Raw genomic sequence first — 2084 nt, 5'->3', positions numbered from 1 at the left:
GATTCAGAGAAGATCAGCAAGAAGTGTTCCAGAAAAAAACAAACAACAACAACAACAACAACAAAGTTAACTCACTCGGAAACTCATCGCTGTCGATCTAGAACCAACTCCTGGCTGACCCTCCCTCCAGCCGATTTTCTGAGGCTGTAAAATTGCAGGGACGAGACTGCCCACCTTTCTCTCGGGGAGTGCTGTCAGAGCTCCTGAAGCCATAGTAAGATATTCTCTTTTAATATATGTATATTTGCAGGTTTTGCCAATCCCTTAGATCTTGACCTTGACCTTGAGACAAGTGCCTCTCCTTGTCTGTTGTTGGAGATTGTGGAAGTCACTTCTCCTTTGGCTGCCATGTAGACTTTTGAGAAAGTGCAATTATCTGGGTGTAAACATGTGTTTCTGCTTCTCTTCCCCACCTACCACCTTGTATAAGTGACTCCTTTCCAGTCAAAAGGTCACGTGGTGAAGAGGCGATGCTTTTCCACGACGGCTCCTAAACTTGTTCACCTTCTTTTCCAGGCGACTGGTCCAAGCTGAGGAAAGGCAGAGACTTGCCTTGCTCTGTAAGAACATCAAGGCACCAGTATCAGCAGATGAAGACGGGGCCTTAGACGACGAGAACCAGGATGAATCCACTCAGCTCCTCCCGGAGATGGAGACAGAGCTGGAGAAGTTCATCCTCTCAGGTAGAGACCTTACCAGCTCCACTTGTCGTGTTGAGAATCACATGAAGACTAAGCTGACAGTACAGTTGGCTTTTCAGAGGCAAAGTTCAGTGAGAAGTACTGGGATCCAAGAGAAGGAAAGTTAGCATTTACGGGCACACCCACAGAAATGAAACCCTTTCCACCCAGTTCTAGAGAAGGATAAGCAATTATAGAGAAGGACAGTCGGCAAGCTATGGGTTACTTGGTAACTCCTGCAAGTAATTCCAAAAACCTAAAAAACACTTTTGCCCAGAAAAAACCCACAAACCCAATCCACACCACCCCACCTTTTCCTGAAGCTTACTTGCTAACATTGTTCCCACCAAGGGTCCCTGGTTTTGCCCGTGTTCTGTGCTCCCTAGTACAATAAAGGTCAGAGGTTTGAACACACCCGGGATGCCCTAGGAGAAATGCCCGGTGATTGGCCTCTACAGAAATTATTCCACAAAAGTGATGGTGGAAGGGAGCTCTGGTGTCCTAGTGGCAGGAAGCTGCACTGCAGTCCCGAAGGCCCACAGTTCAAACCTACCAGAGGCTCCACTGGAGAAGGAGGGGCAATCTCCCCCTGTGCCAATCAGATCGAGTTGATGATACACAACAAAAACAAAAATTTTACAAACAACTGTGGCACAGTTCTGTCTGAGGCCATGATGGCTCAGAGCCAACCTGAGAGTCACAGTGTGTTTGTGGTTCATGCGTTTAGAACCGAAACCCCACCACCAATGCATTTCTTTGGACTCATGGTGACCCTATGGGACAGCGTTTTGAGTTGCTCCATCATGTCTCCAAGCCTGTAAATCTTTATAGAAGCAAAACTCCATGGAGCGGCTGGTGGGTTCAAACCAGCGAGCTTCAGGTTAGCAGTCGGGTGCTCTCACCACTGCAGCTCCCCGTATTTAGAACCGGCAGTGGGGGTGGTGCACCATCGAGCTGCCTTATAGCTGACCCTCCAGTGAATTTTCTTCATTTCGCTTGTTATTTATATTATTCATTTGCTTTTAAATTTAGCCTTTGCTTGAAATGATAATTTTATGTTTTCTTCAATTAACTGTTTTAAGTAGAATGCAGTTTTAGGAGAGATTGGAATCAGTAAGTAGCTGACATAGCACCAGTTCAAGTTTCTTATTCAGATAATTCCAAAACAGGGGTACTCTGGTTAGTTTCAGAATGTAAAATACCCATATTAAAAGTATCTAGAAATTGTGTGCATTTGAGGAATTGCCAGGAGGGTGTGCTTTAAACTTTTTTTATTTAATTCTTTTTTTTTTTTCATTTCAATGAACATCTACAGAGATTTCGGAATTCCATTCATTCATTGTTGCACTTTTCTCCCCGCCCCACCCCGTGCTTTAAACTTTTAAAAAACATTTTATTTTTCCT

General features: G+C 44.6%; 1 protein-coding gene across 1 annotated transcript in view; it reads left to right on the top strand.

Annotated features, from left to right (window-relative positions):
* Positions 1-2084, top strand: part of LOC102855221 (zinc finger protein 586-like) — a 35533-nt gene that overhangs the window by 15543 nt on the left and 17906 nt on the right. The window contains exon 4 of the mRNA XM_006903032.1: positions 517-683. Coding sequence (XP_006903094.1) covers positions 517-683 — 167 coding nt within the window. The remainder of the gene's footprint in view (positions 1-516; positions 684-2084) is intronic.

The sequence above is a fragment of the Elephantulus edwardii genome, unplaced genomic scaffold (genome assembly GCF_000299155.1).
Source record: "Elephantulus edwardii isolate Elephantulus edwardi_28Jun2011 unplaced genomic scaffold, EleEdw1.0 scaffold00496, whole genome shotgun sequence".
NCBI classification, from domain to species: Eukaryota; Metazoa; Chordata; class Mammalia; order Macroscelidea; family Macroscelididae; genus Elephantulus; species Elephantulus edwardii.
Note: the sequence above shows the minus strand (reverse complement) of the source record. Positions and strands in the feature narration are given on the sequence as shown.